This window comes from Sprattus sprattus, assembly GCF_963457725.1.
Source record: "Sprattus sprattus genome assembly, chromosome: 4".
In the NCBI taxonomy this organism is placed as follows: domain Eukaryota; kingdom Metazoa; phylum Chordata; class Actinopteri; order Clupeiformes; family Clupeidae; genus Sprattus; species Sprattus sprattus.
In genome coordinates this window covers 26464406-26484491 of record NC_137923.1, presented here as the reverse complement: position 1 = coordinate 26484491, position 20086 = coordinate 26464406, and the positions used below count along the sequence as shown (strand labels likewise).

Sequence of the window (20086 nt, the reverse complement as noted above, 5' to 3'; positions counted from 1 at the left end):
GAAATTTGCATGCTAAAGATGTATCCTTCATGATTGTAGTGTAGACAACAGTGTATGGTGATTGAAGATATTTGTCCAACTCAGTTAAGTTTTTGGGGTTATACCATTTTCTATTGTTCATGCACTAATGGAGTTGGACACTAATGTTATTAGTTCAACTTAAGCTGTTTTTGTTTTTTTCAAACAAGAAAGGTTCCATGCTATGTAAGTGGTTCTACAACAAAGTAACAAAATCCAACAAAGGAAAATAACAATGGGTTCCTCATACAGGAAAGTTGTGTGTCTAACTGTGCATGTCCATTATTGGGGGCAGTCTCTGTGTGGAAGTACATTTATGGCATGTGTTAGGTGAAAATTCACTCAAGTTACCTCAGGACTCCGGAGTTGCATAAAAGTATATTTATTAAACAACAACAGCAAGCTTGTCAGGCTCCATCACGTCCCGGCAGGTCGGAGAGAGGCACAGGCCCTCTCAGAGAGAAAGGGAGCCCGAGCTCACTCCCAGACTACAGCAGACGAGACAGAAGTAATATTAAACACATCACAAAAGGTTTACTGTATATAGATAGAAGTTAGCATTCTCTGGCGCCAAAACAATTTGTCAGGAGGGATAGCCATGTGGTGGGTCTTTGACGTCCGAGGTCACCTTACTATGGGTCCTGCCGTGCAAGGATGTCAGTTTTACACAAGGTCTAAAGAAGCACAGTTCGACCCTTCTTATCACCTCTGACCCAAACATGCTCTTGCACATATGCAGACTAGTGGCACCTAATATTCTAAGTTACACACATAGACAAAAACAGAAAAGCCATGTTACCGCTCACATAAGCACATGAGTCATATAAGCTTATTATTAATACAAGGCACTTGATTCATATATTCTTAAGGCATTTACAGTGTTTCGAAAACATCTTTGTCAGCATGCATCTCTTTTAAGTTTTATACTGTTATACTAGCCGTTGTTGTTTTATTTACCTATGTGAAAGTTTTTTCAACACACACACATAAAACAGTCTGCACCTAACCTTTACTACTCAAATTTGAAATATCCACATACATGCACAAATGCACACTACATGGGTGCATAGGACCAATCTACTTCTGGGAGATACTCCATTTCAGGGCCCTGTGTATTTAGTTCTGTTAATTCCATAACGCATAACATCCTGGCAAACACGCTCAACACAGCATCCCACAGCACAAACATAAAGATGTGCTTTCACTCAATTTCGTCAACTTCTGCAGCAGCCTGAATTGGTAAATATCGCTCAGGCTGTGCAGACCAGCATACAAGATACTCTAGCGAGGGAGGGGAGCGCTTTACTGGAAGAGAATGCTGTGTGTGAAAAACTTCTTGGCGAAGGAGTTGGAGTTTATTATTTTTTTCAGAGCGCACTCACAGGCCATTTGCCTGTCCACCAGTAGAACGCATGTCTGTTCCCCGTTCCACCCACCCGAAATGGGTCGAACGCCCCACAGCTTTTCTGACAAATGAAAAAGTAGGAGTGCCAAATCGAGCTATATGATTGGTAGACATAGCACTAAGGAGACAGACAAAACAACGCGAAATGAGGATTAAAGGCTGGGTCTCTCCCTCTTTCGAGCTTGTCTGCGCAACGAATACTAGTGAACCGAAAAGTATTTCCGTTGAAGGGCGGAGTTGATTGACAGTTGGGACATTTTAGATATCTGCGTTCACCTACCTTCATCTGTCCCGAAAACATGGTTGTCTCAGGACCTGAACATATAGAAGAGCGGGAGAAGGTTTATCCTCCGCCCGAAGAGCTAAAAGCGGATGCCCATGTCCCCGACTTCAGCTCATATCTTGCACTTTACAAGAAGTCAATCGAGGAACCCGAAGGTATGTCATTGCATCAAACCCGAGATAAATGGTAGCATGGCTTGCAATAATGTGATATCTAATCTGAATATGCAGTGTATGTCTCTCTGTAAATTTGCTGCCCGACTATCTCTTGTGATGGCCATAAGATCGCTCTAAAGCCTCTGTAACCTCAATAATCCCTCTGTAGAGTTCTGGGGGAATGTGGCTGATGAGTTTTACTGGGAGAGCCGGCCTTCTGCATCGCAGCCGATCCTGCAGTACAATTTTGATGTCACCAAAGGCAACGTCTTCGTCAAGTTCATGGAGGGGGCCAAGACCAACGTGTGCTACAACGTCTTGGACAGAAACGTATTGGAGAGGAACTTCGGAGACAAAGTGGCGTACCACTGGTGAGATTGCCCCCCCACTATGAAAATAGGCCGACACATTTCAGCAAGCTATAGCTGGCATGCTTTTTATCGCTACGCATGTTGCATCTCAACAACACTATGAGATGTTTGCGCACCTAGCGAGACATACCCGTTTGAACGAACAGGTTAAAATGAAAGGCCACAGCATTATCATTTGAAATATATACATCCTCCTGTGTTGCAGTGGTAAAAATGTACTCAGTCTGTCATAACAAAGGAAAACATTACTGCCACTGACCTTGTGATGTTTATTTAGGATTGATTGAGAAATAGTTTTCTGTGGCCGAGGATTTTTTTAAGTCAATGTTAATTGTGCAAGTCAGAGTTGGGAAAGCAGGTATTTGACACGTATCTGACTGGAGTTCATAGCAACTTAAACTAAGAACCAGTTCTGTTACTTTAACTGCCCGTATTTTGCGTTATTCCCTTTCAGTTTATAAGGTACACAGTCATTGCATAAGAGGATGCTCTCTTTTCTAGCAATGGAAGGACTTTTTAATGAGTTCGACAATGTCACAGGTGTCCAATAACAGTATGCTGGTTGTCCACCTAGTTTCTCATAATCTAATTAACACCTGTAAACACATAGAGACAGCTAACCCAAACCCAGATAATTGCTGCCAGCCCAGACTTGGCCCGGAGCTGGGCTGAATCCGCTACGGAATTAGCTGTCATTTGAAAGGGGTGTGTGTGTGTTTGCATGACTGTGCCTGAATGTTGAGCTTCAGTTTCTTACTTCTGCAAGAAGACCGTGATTCACTGCATCACTGCATCAGTTCTCTCTCTGAAGTCAGTTCTGCCTCATCACTCATGCAGGATGAGATAAGCCAAAACACTACACAACTACTATCTCTCTCTCTCTCTCTCTCTCTCTCTCTCTCTCTCTCTCTCTCTCTCTCTCTCTCTCTCTCCCCCCTCTTTGTATCTTGCTCTATGTCTCAGTAGCATGAGTTGGTTTCCATCTCCTATTGTCCTGATAGCTGATAATCAGTGATAAGGGACAAACCACCGTGTTTATCGGTTGCTACCCACAGAGGGATTAGAAAATGCATAATAATCTTGTAGTCTTGAGTGCAAACTGTTTTATCTGTTGTTATTAATACACAGTAGGACAATAGTGCCATAACACCTGCTATCTAGCCTCTAGGCAGCCAGCTGATTGTCTGCTCCACCCTGGCTGCAGTCAAGCCAGACACAGATCCGGCCCCAGAACTGTTTGAAAAACTGTTGAACTTTTGTTCAGTCATATCTTTCACTCTTTTCATATGCACACACACACACACACACACACACACACACACACACACACACACACACACACACACACACACACACACACACACACACACACACACTCATTCACACACACATGCACATGCACATGCACATGCACATGCACATGCACATGCACATGCACATGCACATGCACATGCATATGCACATGCACACACACATGCACTCACACTCACACATGCACACAAACACACAGTCACACACATGCACACTAACACACACTTCAAAGTGTCTTTTATACTGTAAGGCTGACTGTTATATTCATTAGAAGTCTGACTGTACATACACATTGAAAGAAATGCATAGGAATGGAGAGGAGGTTGTTTTAAGTGGGAAAGATGGTGAGATATGCAGGATCTGCAGCATTTCTGCCATGTCTCTCTCCTGTGTTGACCTGTGTAGAAGTGTGAGAGTGTGTGAATGTGAGATGAGACCTTATCAGCGTGTGGGTATGTGAACTGGCCTGTTGCTCAAAGCCACCCTAACGGTCATAGCAGAGGGCAGAGGGTCCAGTCTAGACTTTCCTTCTCTGGCACATGAGACACCTGGCAGCTCTCTTCTCTATCTCTCCCTCTCTCCTCCTCCTCTTCTCATCTATCTTTCCCTCTCTCTCACTCTTTCTTCTCTTCCCCTCATCTCTCTGTCATTCCTCTCTCTCTCACTCTCTCTCCTCCTCCTCTCATCTCTCTCTCATACCTCTCTCTCTCCCTCTCTTTTCTCCTCTTCTTTTCTATCATTCTCCCTCTCTCTCTTTCTCTTTTTCTCTTGCATCCTGCCAAGAACAAGAAGCATGCTTATCATGTGCTGGCCTTAAATGAGCTAGGTAGACATTAACCACAGGCTGCTTTTAATTGCATGCTAAAAGTGCGCACGCGTGCACACACACACACACACACACAGACACACACTCCAAATAAAAGCCTTTAAATGTCCATGTCTGGACAGGTAAAGTGTCCAGAGAAATATAGCAATCCATATATTACAGTTTTTCCTGATTGAAAACACACTATAACCAGTTCCCTAAGCAAATTAAACTATAGCTTTTCCTCAGTTCTCAAAAGATATGCACTTGAGTTTATTATACTGGTTGCATGTGTTTACTAAATGACCATAAGGTTTGACCAATACAAAAAAATGTGAATAGTGTAAAAACTGTAAACACTATTCACATTTTTTATTGTGCAAACCTTACGGTCATCAAGTAAACACATGCAACCAGTAAAATAAACTCAAGGCATCACCATCTCAACTCAGACTGCTTTGTTTCATCGATGCACGTGAGTGTGTGTGTGCTTGTGTGTGGTGTCTGATTTTGACCTTGTAGCCTTAGATGGTCGCACCGATGTTAGTGTCATTTTGAGAATGTGTGTGCAGTTTTGAGAACACTGTAACTTCCAGGAAGTGTCTAGTGTCTAACAAAGTCCTAGTGACTTAACTGTCCCTTCATGCAGCATGACAAAGAAACCACCTGTGAGTTTTCTCTCTCTCTCTCTCTCTGTCTCTCGCTCCCTCCTTTCTCTCTTGGCCTGTCCCAATAGAGATGTGAATAGGCAGGTGTGTTCGTGAAGCTGGCCGGGTGCCACACATTAACACATTTGGTTGCCTCTCTCTGTTGTTCTGTCTCGCAGTAAAGCAGTAAAGCAGCTGGCCCTTTGCTGTCTCATGCCGAGGGAGCTCTGACTGGCATTTTTTATTGGCACTGACACTGGCATGGGCTTTGGCAGTGGGCAAGGCATAGACTTGACTTAACGTGCCAGGATCATTACCATGTGGTGTGGGAAAAATATGTCCTGTAGGCATAGACATAGGTTTCCACCCACAGCCCAATCCAATCACATCAAATTATTTTGACTTTGAACATAAACATGAAACCTCCCTACTGAACTAAGAACTGGCGTGTTGTGTTGACGTGTGGGGTGGGGTGGGGAGGGTTAAAAGGCATGCAGGCACTTTGTGGGGCAGTTGAGGGGGGATGTACAGTTCTCATGATCTAACGCTAGCAAGGCTTTGAATAGGCTCTCTGCCATGGTACAATGTGGCAACGTGGCTGTTCTTGCTGATGGTGAAACACCCACACACACATACACACACACACAGATCTCGCTGGCTGGACAAACCATTGACTGGCTTCCAAACACAACAATGTGAGCAGACAAGAGAACACCTTATCTCATCTTTTAGCATTTTCAGTTCCTTCGCTCTCTATTAACCATTCAAAACCAACGGCTCTCTGTTCTACAGATACATTGGGGCAATACTTCACCAGGAAACTGGACAGGCATACAACTGAATTTCAGACATTTTATGATCCGTCGTAGACTTTGATGATGGTTGTGTGATTTCAGAGTCGAAGATAAGAGCCTCTCCTGTGTGTGTTCTGTTGTCAGGGAGGGGAACTCTCCGGATCACCAGCAGGACATCACGTACAGCCAGTTGCTGAAGCAGGTGTGTCGCTGTGCCAACGTGCTCAGACTCATGGGTATGCATCAGGGCCACACACATACACACACACACACACACACATACACAGGCATACCTGCAATTGAAACATCCATAATATAATGACCATGACATAGTTACATTCGTAGTTACAATGTTGTACAATTGAAATGCAGTATATTTGGTAACTTTACTTTAGGGAACAAATGTTAGCCATTAACACATAACTAATTGGTGTCAGTATTAGTGTCTGCATTAAGCACCATTAATCATTTCTTAGGCCAGTATTCACTAATTTCTAAAAATGCTCTGTCCCTTTAAGCGACATATTCGGACAGTGTTTCGGGAGGCTACAAACTTTCTATTTGTATTCTTATTATAAATTAGTAAGCTCAGGTTGAGACCAACCTGTTGGTTTTTAAAACTGTACCAAGACTAAATACATATATCAGTGAGAATATGAAATTTGTGAACACAGGCCTAGTACATGATCAGTGAAGCTTAATGCAGACTTTATTTGGCACTTATACAGACCCCAATTCATTATGAGTTAATGGCTGACATTTGTTCCCAAAAGTAAAGCGTTACCCAAAATGGCATTACTTATGCAGATTAGTCTCAAGGCTTCATAAACATCTTTTAACACATTATTGTGTCAAATGAGAGCATACAGTATATATAGTGACCATACAGACTTGTATGTCTCTATTGTGCTTCAGGTGTGAAGAAGGGCGATCGTGTGGCCATCTACCTTCCCATGATTCCAGAGCTGGTTTACTCCATGCTGGCGTGTGCGCGTATCGGAGCAGTCCATTCTGTGGTGGTAAGAGCAGAGCGGAGCAGACGCAGCTGACCTGCCTGGAGCATGGCGGTTGCTGGAGCCATGTGTCAGTAGGACCAAACACTCTTTGGTCACCATGCCTCTGGAAAAGAGTTTGAGTTGCTTCCAAGTTTGGTTATATAAAAGCTGAAAGTTGTGGAGAGTGTGTTTATGTGTGTGTGAGTGTTTGTGTGTGTGTGTTTATCTGTGAGTTGTGTGTGTTGTTTGAGACATGAGGAGAAGTTTATGATAGTATGAGGTCATGAGTGACAGTAGTGTCCTGTAAACCCTGAGGGAAGTATGTCAGTGACCCAGTTCTTTCCAGAGTTTTCCAGAGTTTCCCACAGTCAGGGTCACCCCTCAGTTCCTGCTGCAGTCGGTTCTGCCTGCTCACTGCAGCTGCTGCTCCTGAACTCTCTCTCAGAAACTTCTCTCTCTCTCACACACACACACACACACACACACACACACACACATACATGCTCGCACATGCACACACTCTTTCTATCCATCTTTCCAAGTTTGAAAAATGTGTTGTTCAAAAAGCTGTCATGCATACTGAAGACAGACAGACAGACAGACAGACAGACAGACAGACAGACAGACAGACAGACAGACAGACAGAATTTCACAGACTGTAGGTCCTGACAGCTGAAGTTCCTGTGCCATGTGCGAACACCTGAGTTTGGGTTCTCCCTTCCCGGTGACAAGCTGATTTCAGCCCTCTGCAAACTCAGGCAATACTGGAAGTTAGATTTGAGTTCTGCTTCAGGTAGTTCTATGCATTTTTTAAATATTCCCCCTCCCCTCCCAGGAATGTGTGTTTCGGTGTGTGTGTGTGTGTGTGTGTGTGTGCAAGGTGTGTATGTGTGTGAGAGAGAGAGAGGTGTGTTTGTGTGTTTTGAGAGGATGATCTGTGTGTGAGAGAGAGGTGTGCGTATGTGTCTGTCTGAGAGAGAGAGGGAGAGAGAGAGAGAGAGAGAGAGAGAGGTGTGTAGGTTTCCTCTGTTCGAGTTTGTTCCGTGCTCTGTGCTCCGTGCCTGCTGGTGGGCCCCACAGGAGGAACTCAGGCAGGAGATGTGTTGCCAGGGCCCGTTTTAGACACAACTGTTTTTCCTCTCGCCATGTACAGAGCAGCGCCGTACTTAAAAATAACAGCAGGTTGAATACAAGGTTAGTTTTGTGATTGGGCACGCCTCAGGAGCCTATTTCTGTCACTCCTAAAATACACTGCACTTGACCTCATTTCAATACGTAGGGTTTTTGTCCTACTGCGCGGTCACTTTGGTGTGTCTGTGTGAGTCTCTCTCTCTCTCTCTCTCTCTCTCTCTCTCTTTCTCTCTCTCTCTCTCTCCTTGGATGTTCAGACGTTTGTGTGACCGCTTAAGATCCCAAATATCCTTATACAAAGTTCCCTCCCAGGTCTCCAGCTGGGCCCTGAGGGTGACTTTATGGTTGTAGTTAAAACACAATAAAAAAAGATCAGGTAGGCTGGCCAAGGTCACCTTTTGACTGCTACGTGTCAAAGTGTAGTTATCCCATGGCCTAGGCTCAATCCCCTTCATATGCATTTTTTACATTGTTGTCCTGTAAGTTAGTGAAACTTGACTGACAAGCACATTACAAGTTTAAACCTAGACTGTGATGTGTGTGTGTGTGCGTGTATGCATGTATGTGTGTGTGTGCGTGTGTGGTGCTTGTGTGTGTGGGTGTGTGGTGCGTGTGCGTGTGTGCGTCTACCCCAGGCCACAATGTTTACTGGTATCCATGTGAACATAATTTCCTGAACTGGATTTCCCTGCCGCCTAATTTGATAGTCTCAAAGATACGTCTTCTCCTGTTTTCCCACAGTTATATACAATATTATAGTAATCAGTTAACATAATATAACAGATTTGCCTATGGACACTTTTAATTGATTTATTGATTCACTCTCAAGGGGCATGCACTAAACATTCATATTCTACTCTGACTGGCTGATTCCTCACTTCCGGTGTGCTGATTGGCTGGTCTCTGTGTGTCAGTTTGCAGGCTTTTCGGCAGACTCATTGTGTGACAGGATCCTGGATGCGCAGTGCAGTGTCCTTGTGACCGCAGGTAATAAGTCATTTGAACAGGAAATAGCTCTCTAAAAACATATATGAAAGATAAAGATAAAATATATGAACTTGTGTGAGTAGAACCAATGTCTGTAAAAATTCCTTTATGAGGAATCAAAGTAGAACATTCTGAGGAGACCCGTGTGTAAGATCAGAGCCATTCTGCATAAAAGGACTGATATCAGAATCAGAATCAGCTTAATGGCCAAGTTAATTTGCACAAACAAGGAATTTGTCTTGGTGCAGTGGCTCTCAGTGTGCTTACACATATTACACAAATATACATCACAACTCAAAACAATACAACAGTGCAAAACAATACAGCAGTGCAAAACAATACAATACAACAGTGCAATGGTCAACAATCCAATAAGTCTTAAAAAGTATATACAAACAATAGTGCAAAGTGGAGTCCAGGAAGAGCAGGAATAAATAAATATACAGAAGCTGGTACTAAAATGGCTGAACACATAAAAGAGTTAGTGAGAGACTATGCAACATAGTTTTATGGGATAGAGTCAATGCTTAGGCTCTATACCTGATTTAAAAATCTGTGTGCCAGAACAATAAATTCAAGTACTGCATTTGGGGTGTGAAGAGAACCATTTATAGTATCCTGGAATGAATGTAACAGACCACATTCCATTGAGGGCTCAAATTTGTTCCAATACGGAACATGGCACATGTCCTACATGGATTTCTGGACATTGTCTCTTGCAGTCCTACAGAGGGCAGAAGGCCAGCTGTGCCTGATTGTTTGTGTGTGTTCATATTGACCTAGCGCTTGACAGCCGGTGTTAATGCAAGGGTTAAGTGTATTTGGTGCTGATATGCTATTGGCAAACATCCAGCAGCTGGTACTCAGTGCGGTTTGTCCAGCGATGACGAGAGCGTACGCAAGAGTTGAGCTGCTGGCCTGTGTTCTCCACCTGTCTGCCCACTTCTCACCCTCTCTCTCTCTCTCTCTCTCTCTCTCTCCTCCATCTCCCTCTCTCTTCTCCATCTCCATCTCTCGCTTTCTCCCTCTCTCTGTCCATCTCACTCTCTCCCTCTCCCACTCTCTTTCCTTCGGTCTCTCTCCCTCTCTCTTCCTGTTTCTATCTCTCTTTCCCTCTCAGTGTCTGTCTTCTTTTATTTTACTAGAAGGTGTCTTTCACATCAGTTATTTATTTGAAGTGAATGATGAATGTAAACCATAAGCTGTCTGTCTCTTTCCCTCTCTCCTTCTTTCTCTTTCTCTCTCTCGCTCCTGTAGATGGTGTGTACAGAGGTGAGAAGCTGATCAATCTGAAGCAGATAGCAGATGAAGCTTTGGAGCGCTGTAGAGAGAAGTAGGTCCCTGATCACTCCTAGATGTCTTTCTATCTCTCTCTCTCTCTCTCTCTTACTCCCTATAGCCACTTCTCTCCCTTCTCTCTTTTCCCCCTCTCTCTCCCTTTCACTCTTTTTCTCTCTCTTACCCCCTCTTCCAGTCTTTTTCTCTCGCTCTGTATCTCTGTTGGTGTTTCTGAGACAGCATGTTTAAGTGGACCTTGTGTTTACACAGGCCCCAGGCAAATAAGCCTCTAATGCTGCTGAATACCTCTCTCCCCCCCACACACACACACACACACACACTCACACACTCACACACTCACACACATGCACTCTGTCTCTTACTCATTCATACACACAAACACACACTGCATGACTGAATGTGACACAGACAGACACACACACACACACCTTGTTTGTTAAGGAGAGTGATTTTTGCTGCCTAGTTTCCTAGTAACTCTAGCTCATGCCATCTGAGTCAGGAGGCTCATTTCTCCTTGTTACCATGGCTATGCGTGAAGTACAACATGTATGAGACGCGTGTGTGCGCAGAGCGTGTGTGCAATGTGAGCAAGTGCTTCCTGCAAGGAGCAGACATCCAAACAGACACAGGAAACCAAGGCAACAATCAAAACCCCTCTCCCCCTCCAACTCTCACTCTCTTCCTATCACTCTCCCCCCCCTCTCCCTCTCTCACTCTCAATCTCTCCCACTCTCCTCCTCAATTTCTCACTCTCTCTTCCTCTCACTCTCTTCCCCTTTCCCTCTCCCTCGTTCTGTGGTGGATGTCCTCATGCATTATGTGTGCAGTCATATAAAAGTTATGATGTTGATTGTATAAATCTCTCTGTCTCTCTGTCTCTCTGTCTCTGCCTCTCTCTCTCTCTCTCTGTCTCTCTCTCTCCAGGGGCTCCTCCACAGTTCAGAAGTGTCTGGTGGTGAAACATCATGCCCTCAGGACAAACAGCGGAGAAGCCTCAAACAAACTGCAGGTAGTGTGTGTGTGTGTGTGTGTGTGAGTGTGTGTGTGTCTGTGTGTCTGTGTGTCTGTGAGAATGTGTAAACTTCTGCTTATTCCTGCCCTCTCCCTGTGTGTTAGACACCGTGGGATGCAGTCTGTGATGTGTGGTGGGACGAGGCTCTGGAGGGAGTGTGTGATGTGTGTGAGCCAGAGTGGCTGGACGCTGAAGACCCGCTTTTCATCCTCCACACCAGTGGCTCCACCGGCAAACCCAAGGCACGTCACGTCACGTCACACCCTACAGGCCTGGAGGAGTAACCTCTCATACGGTCACCTGGGCCTCCTAGGAAACACCTGTGCAGTACCACACACTAACACTGATTACCCTTTTAGAGGCCTACAGATTTTAAACATTAATGTTGGCACTTAACTGTAGGAAATTTTATATGGATATAGGTTGTTAGTTGTTTTAGATAGGTCTGTATACAGGGTACATAAGTTTATTTTTGTTTTAAAAACGTACCCAGGATCAATGTCTGCTTTCCTCAACTTGATTAAACCAAGTCGCAAACCCATTGATATTAAAGATTAATTGCAGATGCACAAAATAGTTGCAAATGCATATTTAAAACGCATATGCTGTTTTCTGTTTTTCCTCTAGGGGGTGCTGCACACTGTGGCTGGCTACATGCTCTATACGGCTCTCACCTTCAAGTACGTCTTTGACCACCACTTTGATGATGTCTATTGGTGCACGGCAGACATTGGCTGGATCACTGGCCACTCCTACATCACTTACGGCCCTCTGGCCAATGGGGCGACCAGCGTATTGGTAAGTCAGCTGTCAATCATCTCAGCATTTCGGTCACATGACTCCTGGAATTTAATGATGAAGGAATATAATGTCTATGTGTGTTTTTGTGTTTCTTTATGTGGTTATGTGTGTGTTTGTATGTCTGTGTCTGTGTGTGTGTGGGTACATGTATGCGTTCATGTATGTGTGTGTGTGTGTGTGTGTGTGTGTGTTTGCTTGTTTTGTGTGTGTGTGTGTGTGTGTGTGTGTGTGTGGTTGTGTGTGTGTGTCCTCTAGTTTGAGGGTATTCCTGTGTTCCCTCATGTGGGTCGGTTCTGGGAGGTCATTGAGAAGTACCGCGTATCCAAGTTTTACACGGCCCCAACAGCCATTCGTCTGCTGATGAAATACGGCAGAGAACCTCTGCTAAAGTGAGTCACATACATACACACACGCACACACACACACACACACACACACACACACACACATGCATACGAAAACACAGAAACACACACACGCACACAGTGCTCACTGGAGCAAAATGTAAGAACACAATTGAATGTTATCATTTACTGCCATCTGCTGGCCATAAGAAGTAATAGCAGGACCTGCATCCATAGTTCTGGCATTGCGTTGCCTACGCCTGTTTGCTTAATGCCCAGATCAGCCAGCTCTAGAGTGAAATGCAACGTAAACTGTCACTGTTCCCCTGCTGTCTGTGTGAATTGCCATGTTGTGAAAACTGTGGCAGACATGCAGCTGGGTTATCACGGCAGAGGTGTCTCACCATAACCTGCTGAACCTTGACTTCTGACCCCTGGGTGCAGGTATGACCTGTCGAGCCTGCGGGTCCTGGGGACTGTGGGGGAGCCCATCAACCCTGAGGCGTGGCACTGGTACCATGAGGTGGTAGGGCAGGGACGGTGCCCCATAGTGGACACCTTCTGGCAGACAGAGACGGTAAGGCTTAGTCATGGCCACAGACACACACACAAACACAGACACACACACACACACACACACACACACTCACGCTCATAAACATTCCTACACACACTTTCACACCTTTACTTAGACACATTCCCACAGTGGCTATGGACACAAAAATAAACACAGACAGGGCACACACGCACACGCACACGCACACGCACACGCACACACTCATAAACACACCTACACACACTTTCACAGCTATACTTACACACAATGCCACAGTGGCTATGGACACAAAAATAAACACAGACAGGGCACAAGCACACACACACACACACACACACACACACACACACACACACACACAAACACGCATGCATTGAGAGTAATCTGTCCTCTTGTGTGTCCCTGTAGGGGGGCCATGTTCTGACTCCACTGCCTGCTGCCACTGCACTGAAGCCTGGCTCAGCTGTAAGCTCCTCATTTAGACTCACTCATACCCAGTCTATTTCTACGCACTTCACCTCATTAGCTCTTCTCTACTCATCTCTCCATTCTATTCCATTCCATTCTAATCTATTCTTTCCTATTCTATTGTATTATATTCTATACTATTCTAATCTTTTCCATTCAATTCAATTCAATATAATACAATTTACTTAAATTCTATTCTATTCTATTCCATTATATTCCATTATAGTATATTGTATTCTGTTCTACTTGGTTCATGCAATCCTGTTATTTTTGTGATAGAATATGCGTTTTTCAATTCTATTCCATTTCTTGTAACACAATGTCATGCATAATATTCCAATTAACAGTGTCACACTTAACTATATAATTTATAATGTAATGTAATATAACAAACATGAAATAGTGTTGTTTCTGATTCAGTGGCCTGTTTGCTATTTGACACTGGTGAGGACTGGGAGCTATGCAGGACTAACTACGTGTCACTATATAATCTAAGCCCACATTATGCAATCAGTCATGCAAAATGTAATCCTAATAATCCTACATGTGTATGTAAAGTCTTACTATAATCCTACACCTATTTGTGTGTGTGTGTGTGTGTGTGTGTGTGTGTGTGTGTGTGTGTGTGTGTGTGTGTGTGTTTCTCAGACCCTACCGTTCTTCGGTGTCCAGCCCTCCGTCATGAGCGAGTCAGGAGAGGAGCTGGAGGGAGAGGCAGAGGGCTACCTGGTGAGGACTCGTCCTGTGCACACTGACCATCTCTACAACACACTGACCATCTCTACAACACACTGACCATCACTTCAACACACTGACCATCACTACAACACACTGACCATCACTACAACACACTGACCATCACTACAACACACTGACCATCTCTACAACCCACTGACCATCACTACAACACTGGCCATCATCTCTACAACACACTGACCATCACTACAACACACTGACCATCACTACAACACACTGACCATCACTACAACACACTGACCATCACTTCAACACACTGACCATCTCTACAACACACTGACCATCTCTACAACACACTGACCATCTCTACAACCCACTGACCATCACTACAACACACTGACCATCACAACAACACACTGACCATCTCTACAACACACTGACCATCACAACAACACACTGACCATCTCTACAACCCACTGACCATCACAACAACACACTGACCATCACTAAAAAACATTTTTAGTCCTGTGATGTCCCTAAACACAAGTCCAGCAGCCTCTCTGAAGCACACTGCTAGTCCTGTACACTTTCTGTTAACATACTCCCTCACGATGAATGCGGGACTTTGATTTATATAAATTCATTTGAGGACCTTTTGATATCGTTGGCTTAGAACCTGTTAAGTGTATTTGTTTTACAGACAGCTGCATATAGCACGAAAGAAAACACACTGATTAAGGTTAAGGGTTCATAGTGGAGTACTGAAGTCACTAAACAATAGAGTGACAGAATAGACTCAAGAAGACAGTCTACAGCGACTGATTGATTTGGGTTTCAGGTGTTCCGTAGCCCCTGGCCTGGTATCATGAGAACCGTATACCGGAACCAGGAGCGGTTTGAGACCACCTACTTTAAGAAGTTCCCCGGGTTCTATGTGACCGGAGATGGTAAGTGAGGAACCTCTTGGTCTCTCTGGTACAGTGGTGTAGTTTAGACAGACTTGTCTGTTCTTATCTGGAGCTGCCCTGAGCATGGCACTGAGTGTGTGACAGAGAGCTGACTCATGCTGCTGTGCCCACAGGCTGCAGAAGGGACAAGGATGGGTATTACTGGATCACAGGCAGGATTGACGACATGCTCAACGTCTCTGGTAAGAGCCCTCTAGTGGTGGATTTTTCACATGCACTAACTTGCTGAGCATGCACCTATGCTATGTGTGCAAAGAAACAAGCAGTGATGCAGAAATAGAAGAATAGGTTTTGGCTCTGCATATACTGTGTGTGACACCATCTTTCTCTCTCACCCACCCATCCATACCCCCCTCTCTTGCTCCTTCTCTCTTCTCTCTCTGGCACTCTCTCTTTCCATCTCTCCTTCTCTCTCTCTCCCTCACCCCTCTATCTCTCTCCCTCTCTCCCGCCCTCTCTCCCTTCTTCTCTCTCTCTCCCTCCCTATCTCTCTCTCCCACCCTCTCTCTCTCTGTCCCTCCCTCTCTCTCTCTCTCTCCCTCCCTCACTTCCTCCCTCTCTCTCTTTCCCACCCTATCTCTCTCTCTCCCTCCCACCCTCTCTCTCTGTCCCTCCCTCTCTCTCTCTCCCTCCCACTCTCCGCTCTCCCTCCCTACCTATCTCTCTCTCTCCCTCCCATCCTCTCTCTCTCTGTTCCTTCATACCTCTCTGTCCCTCCCTCTCTCTCTCTCTCCTTCTCTCTCTCTCTCTCTGTCTCTCTCCCTCCCACTCTCCGCTCTCCCTCCCTCTCTCTCTCTCTCTCTCCCTCCCTCTCTCTCTCTCTCTTCGTCCTCCTCTCTCAGGCCATCTGTTGAGTACAGCGGAGGTGGAGTCTGCCCTGACGGAGCACAGCTCAGTGACAGAGGCGGCAGTGGTGAGCCGTCCTCACACGGTCAAGGGGGAGTGTCTCTACTGCTTCATCACGCTCAAGGACAGCACCGAGTTAACACACACAATCAAGGAGGAGCTCAAGAGACAGGGTACTTTCTCACACAAACACACACACACACACACACACATTCTTTTATACACACTTATTCACACTGTCATGTCCCTGTCTAGGGCATTGGGACATGACAAAGTTTTGCAAAAATGGGCAGACAACTTAATCCAAATAACCGTGAATTTATTTACAAGTGATCGAATAAATAAACTAAGGCTAAAAAATAACTCAACACGCAAAAACACAAGGCCTCGAGACCTGCCTCCACAGCCTGGCGCCCTCTCCCAGACTATCACTCCGGTGAGTAGCGAACACGATGGTAGTGGCGCGGGCAAGCCCAGAGGCTGGGTTTATCGGCAATTAGGTGTAGGAGGCGTGGCAGACAACAAGAATTAGCAAACCCCAAAGCAAGGCCCAGTGTGATGTCATCGGGCTGCTTTTAAAGGACCGGGACTTCTATACGTCCAATAGAATCACAGCCCCAATCAGCTGCGCGCCAACCCGCCTGTAAGACTAACAAAGCACAACAGAAACACGGGCAAGAATACATACTAAGACCCACAGGGTCGTAACACACACTCACTATCACATCTCCATTCATCATATATGCAAAGTATCTCACACAGTCCTAAGAAACCTAAGATCCCCTTCACCCTGCTGCATATGGTTACGTTGTGTGTGTGTGTGTGTTTTAGTGAGAGAAAAGATTGGGCCCATTGCCACACCTGACTTCATCCAGAATGCTCCTGGGCTGCCAAAGACTCGCTCAGGTAAGCTTTCAGAATTAGCTCTTATGCCTTTGGGTGATCTGAGCCAAAATGCCTCCTATTCTCATGTTTCCAATAGTTTAGTATGACTGCTCCATAATGTGACAATGACGGTGTGTAATCTAGTTACCTGTGCCACTGGCATTGCACGTTTGAGCCATAATGGCTGATGTTCTCTCTCCTGCAGGTAAAATCATGCGACGGGTCCTCAGGCAGATCGCCCGTAATGAGAGAGACCTAGGCGACCTCTCCACACTGGCGGACCCCAAGGTCGTCGAAGTGCTCTTCAGCCAGAGGTGCGAGGCGGCCGCCTGAAGGGCGACAGAGAGGGGGCCCCGACATCTCTACGGACTTTTGGGATGAACTATGACCTCCACTCCCCCTGTGCTGAACCACCCCCGCCCCAAAACACACAAACACTGGACCCCAGTGAGCCTTGGGGGGATCCTGAAGTTGGGGGGGTCAACAGTGGACTCCCAGCCCTTGGAACTGAGACTGATGCATGGAGCAGAGACTGGGGTGGGGTGGGGGGAGCGTGCCTTAGCAACCCCCCACCCCTACCCACTCTCCCACCCACCCATCAGTATACTCTCTTGCTTGGAAGATTAGGAAGGTAAATTAGTGAAGAGAAATCACCAATCAGATACAGACCCTGGACTGTCAATGGTGCATGTGTACAGTAACGATGCCAGTGTTTGTTCTTGTTCTTTTTTTTGTGACTGTTGTAATTGTTGGTGGCAGGTAGCATTGGGTAGATTTTTTCTTTGTGGTGTCTGTCCATGTGGAGACATCTCTGCATTCATGGTGCATATATTTGCAGTCAATTGTATAGATATCAGTTTGCCCTGCCAGGTTTATGTATTTACAGTAAATACATGTTCTGATCCCACACTATCTGGATTAGCCATGGGGCTCTGCATTACTTAAGTGATACTGTACCTCTAAATCTACAGGCCAACACTACACGGGTAATCGAAAAGGAAACACTATAAATGGCGTAAAGCTCAAGTGTTTCCATGCATTGGTCCCTACTAATTGTGTACAAGGGGCAAGTGCCCTCCTGGAAACTGAAGACCTGAGCTGTGTTTCCTAAAAGCATCATGCTACGAGCATCATTAAAAAGTGAGGGTCTAGAATATCTGTCATGGCACTGTGAAGCTTTGGAGAAAGGCAGCCCTCTTCCTCAGGATCCGACATACACATTTTGTCTTGAGATCAATGACTGGGAGACAGACATGCCACCTCAAGTTACTTTTATGGTGTAGGGAGCAAACAAGGGTGCTCTTTTTAGATGTGTTTCTGTTTTATTTTGGAGCAACATGTAAACTTTCTTGAATAAAGAGCGACCATGTGTTGGATTGGAGGGCTAAGTTGTGTTCATTTTCGAATCTTTTCTCAGAATGTTTGCACTAATGGACTAGATATTATTTCTGTAGCCTAGCAACTCATCCCACTCTACATGGGTGTCAGAGCCCTAAACACTACATGAGTGAACACATACACACACACACACACACACACACACATACACACGTCATGGCCATGTCTCTCACAGAAATACAGGATAGGAACATGCACGCATGCACAGCACACACTCACACACTCTATATGCAGGGATTAAAGCATTCCGGCACCGTGCCGGATTTCCGGCGTGTGGCGTTTGGCTGCGGAAAAAAAGTCTAATATAATTATATATATATATATATATATTTTTAACACACGTCTCGATATCATCACCATTACTTTCGAGTTTATGAGTTCGTCTGCCAATGATATGAAAGGAGCACAACTTTCAGGCGCTCAAAATAACATTATTAGCCAATCAGAAGTAGATTGGGGCGGGTCTTGTGAAAATGTGCTTTCAGCACCGGCTTTTCTATATGGCTCTGCCTTATGCTACGTAGAGACAAACGTAGAGATACTGTCACACCGAAGCAGAGTAAATTCAAGAATCCTTGGGATGATGCCCTCCTAGTTGATAAAGGATTGAAAAATACATGGCGCTGGGCATGGATAGAAGAGATGGGGAAGGACGGTAAGCCTTTTGGTAGCCGGTGTAAGAAGTTAAGAGAAGCAGGTGCTCTCTTGAGCTCAAGAAAGCTTCTGTATGCAACTAGCGGGGGAAAAGTGCTTCCAGTTAGTGATGGGAAGTTCGGATCATTTTACCGACTCGAATCTTTGAATCTCGTTCAGTAAAATGAACGAATCTTTTTTCGAGTCACTCGTTCATTTTAACGGGGGGGGGGGGGGGGGGGGGTGGTGCTACTCAACATTTTTAAATTTTATAGCCAATTCACTGGCGTAAATACGTCCACTACAAATACGTATCATATTTTCATGGAGGTTACTACATGTAAACCAGCAGATACTAATTCCTGCATTCAAATAATATTATATGAAAGTTTGGATGAAATGGTCATTTATTATCACATAAGCATTTAATGATCACGGCAAACAATTACGCTGCACTGAACTGTAAGTAAAGTTTTAAAAAGTTAAAATAACTAAACCTGTAATTATTTCTTGTGAACGAATATCATTCACGTCTTACTAACCATAGACACTCGGAAGTGAACTAGGTTAATAAGTCCTTTCTGTTTCCTCTTCTGAGCCTATGCAGGTTACGTGAAAAAATATCCAGAGCCCAGTCAAAATGAACGAAACATTTCGGTTTTCTCTAGCTTCCCATGCTGAGCCTATGCAGATCACGTGAAAAATGATCCAAATACTTGTATCCGGCAGATGACCTAATCGTTCACCTCCCGACCGTCTTTGGATCAACGTTTCGTTCATCTGCCGGATATCGTTCAATGATTCGTTCTTTCGCCAACCGTGTCTTTGGATCTATGATTCGTTCATCTGCCGGATATGGGTATTTCGTTCAATGATTCGTTCTTTTGCCGGATCGTTCAATGATTCGTTCTTTTGCCGGATCGTTCAATGTTTCGTTCTTTTGCCAAACGTGTCTGTTTCGTTCAATGATTCGTTCTTTTGACAACCGTGTCTTTGGATCTATGATTCGTTCATCTGCCGGATATGGATCGTTGGATCCTTTTCCACGTGACCTGCATAGGCTCAGTACAGTCAGCTAGAGGAAACAGAAATGATTCGTTCTTTTTCCGACTGGGTCTCTTGGATACGGGTCTTTGGATCATTTTTACGTGACCTGCATTCAACAAATCATTTCTGTTTCCTTGGCTTAGCCAATGCAACAGTCCCAGTTGTCCCGATGCGCGGTCATGAACGAGAAAAAGAACGAATCTTTTTTTGAGAGGACTCGTTACTCTCGAG

At 44.9% G+C, this 20086-nt stretch overlaps 1 protein-coding gene across 1 annotated transcript; it reads left to right on the top strand.

Moving 5' to 3' along the window:
• The first annotated feature begins 1449 nt into the window (after positions 1-1449).
• acss2l (acyl-CoA synthetase short chain family member 2 like) lies at positions 1450-18153 on the top strand. Its single transcript, XM_080837120.1, has 18 exons — positions 1450-1861; positions 2031-2232; positions 5934-6025; positions 6705-6808; positions 8830-8902; positions 10160-10235; positions 11126-11210; positions 11318-11455; positions 11841-12011; positions 12270-12403; positions 12803-12935; positions 13323-13379; positions 14031-14111; positions 14917-15025; positions 15160-15228; positions 15889-16065; positions 16724-16798; positions 16983-18153. Exons 1-18 carry the CDS (start codon positions 1723-1725, stop codon positions 17108-17110), a joined length of 2043 nt encoding a protein of 680 aa, XP_080693246.1. The 5' UTR covers positions 1450-1722; the 3' UTR covers positions 17111-18153.
• The last annotated feature ends 1933 nt before the right edge of the window (positions 18154-20086 follow it).

Excerpts from the sequence above, each read along its gene's own strand:
- acss2l (XM_080837120.1), top strand. The coding sequence starts at position 1,723 with ATGGTTGTCTCAGGACCTGAACATATAGAAGAGCGGGAGAAGGTTTAT. Across the intron at positions 6,809-8,829 it reads GAGCAGTCCATTCTGTGGTG|TTTGCAGGCTTTTCGGCAGA; the intron begins GTAAGAGCAGAG and ends TCTGTGTGTCAG. Across the intron at positions 8,903-10,159 it reads CAGTGTCCTTGTGACCGCAG|ATGGTGTGTACAGAGGTGAG; the intron begins GTAATAAGTCAT and ends TCGCTCCTGTAG.